This window comes from Acanthisitta chloris, unplaced genomic scaffold, assembly GCF_000695815.1.
Source record: "Acanthisitta chloris isolate BGI_N310 unplaced genomic scaffold, ASM69581v1 scaffold18192, whole genome shotgun sequence".
Classification (NCBI taxonomy): Eukaryota; Metazoa; Chordata; class Aves; order Passeriformes; family Acanthisittidae; genus Acanthisitta; species Acanthisitta chloris.
In genome coordinates this window covers 1-2,202 of record NW_008662370.1, presented here as the reverse complement: position 1 = coordinate 2,202, position 2,202 = coordinate 1, and the positions used below count along the sequence as shown (strand labels likewise).

The window sequence follows — 2,202 nt, the reverse complement described above, 5'->3', positions numbered from 1 at the left end:
GTGCAGGTGGTGGTCGCAGGCTATGGCAGTGATGATGAGGCTGTTGCCCAGGAGAGCAGCCAGGGAGATGCCCAGGAAGAGGCAGAAGTGCAGGAGCTGCAGCTCCCGTGTGTCTGCCAATGCCAGGAGGAGGAAGTGGGAGATGGAGCTGCTATTGGACATCTGGGCATTGGGTACTGTCATGGAGAAATCAACAGTGAAATGTTAGAGGAGTTATCTGCAACCAAAATCAAAGCCATTTCCCAATGTCCGTCCCATGTCACGCACAGCCTTTCTTTTCTTCTGGGAGACCTTCCTTCAGCTCCAGGCTGGATCCCTGGTTGCTGCTGGCTCAGTGTGACATGAGGAGCAGGATGTGTGTCCATGGGTTTTCTAGCTCAGCCCCACTCTGCAGGAGTGGGTGTGGAGGGCTGTGGCACCTGTTCTGGTGTTCACCTTGGTCCTGTGAAACCTCTGCTAGGACAGAGGGACCTGTCAGCATCTGCACTCCCAGTACTGAAGAACAGGAATGGCAAAGGCAGTTTAAGCCCCTCTTATCTTCCCCTGTGACTATTCTTGGCTCTCAGAAGCTCTCAGCATTTCTGCTGCCCTCAGGGGAGCAGAGTGAGTCCTGTGAGGCAGGAGGATTGCCTGTGGTTGAGGGCAGTGTGGGGGGAGCTGCTCTGTCGTCTGCCTCATTCCCAGTGTCTCTTGGTTTCACCTGTTTGAGGTGGAGGATGATCACACTCCCTTGTTATCCTTAAATACACCAGGTACTACTGAGACCAGACAGATCCAGCATAATCCACCAGAGGAGATTGCATTGGAGGGGATCCTGTAGAGATTTCTCTATCTTCATTGTCACAACAGATTTGAATTTTTTTTCTGCTCTTATTCTCTGATCTAATCTATCCCCTGCCTGGAGAATTTTGTCCAGGAGGTTTTTCCTTCTGCGTGTCTTTCCGTGTCTGCACTCCCAGACCTCATTCAGCCTCTGTGCACTCACCCATCCCTACTGACACCTGCCAGTCAGCAGGGCACTGCCTGGGGGCACGTTCTGTCTGCAAGTGGAAAAGGACAGGTCAGACTAACCCTGGTAGGACCAGCAGAGGTGATAGTCGTGCTGTCCATAGGTAGAGGAGTAGTTGAAAGTGCTATAGGAAATTCCTGCAGACCTACTGAACATTCAGGATTATAGTTCAGGCGTCTCATGGACTTGTCAAAATGAATAATTCCCCTATCACTTATCCCTCCCATTCCCCAAGAGTAGAAAATTTAAAGCAAAATCTCAGGATATTTTGTTATATTTATGAAAATTGCTTTGTTGGCAATATCTGGGCCAGAGCTGAAGCTCTGAGCATGTCCTTCCCCTCTGCACTAGAGACAGTCTGAAATTTGTACTTACAAGATCTTGTAGTCGTGGCATGTGTCAGTTAAGATCACTCCAGGAACTGCACCTGCATTGCCCTATGGCCCCAGACTTCTGTGTTAAGGACTGTGAAGATTTCTCCTCCAGGCAGCTCCCAGTGCCTTCCCACCCCAGGCTGCCTTTAACCTCCCTCTGCCTCTCTCCTGTGCCCTCGGTGCCTGCAGGCAGTGCCTGAGCCTGCTGTGCTGTGCAGAGGAGCTGCTCCTGGGCAGAGCTGTCTCTCTGCTCCTGGGCAGAGCTGTCTCTCTGCAGTGCTGCCACTTGCCAGGAGCTGCCTCTGTGCCAGCAGCCTGTGCCCAGCTCAGCAGAGAATGGCCCTCTGGGGGGGTTTGGGGCTGAGTCCATCAACATCAGGCCCTGAGGGATGTTGAAGAAACCTCTGGAGAAGCCAAAGTCAGGTTCAAACTGTAAAGTTGCTTGTAGTGCTAATGGGTCCCACTGAGGGTCACGACTGAGAAAATATCACCAGGAGATTGTTAGAGCACAAACTTGGAGGCAATGGTGACAGGTCACAGAATCACACAATCATCAAACACTTAGGGAATATTTTTTTAAAACTTCTAATCTTGAAACCTTCTAATCTGAGCCAGCCATGGTCAGGTCTTCAGGCCATTTCCTTTCATCCTTTCACTTGAGACATGGCAGAAGAAATCAACCCCTACCTCCCTAAAGCCTCTTTCATGGAGTACTAGAGAGCAATGAGGTCCTCCCTGAGCCTCCTCTTCTCCAGCTAAATAACCCTAAAGCTAACTCAGCTGCTCCTTATCAGACCTGTTTTCTAGACCCTTCCCCAG

General features: G+C 50.8%; 1 protein-coding gene across 1 annotated transcript in view; it reads right to left on the bottom strand.

Moving 5' to 3' along the window:
- The window catches only part of LOC103798325 (olfactory receptor 14J1-like), a gene marked incomplete at its 3' end in the record, with an annotated part of 809 nt that extends 647 nt beyond the window's left edge, over nt 1-162 (bottom strand). Inside the window, 1 exon segment of the mRNA XM_009070578.1 lies at nt 3-162. Within this exon segment, the coding sequence (XP_009068826.1) occupies nt 3-162 (160 nt within the window).
- Between the last annotated feature and the right edge of the window lie 2,040 nt (nt 163-2,202).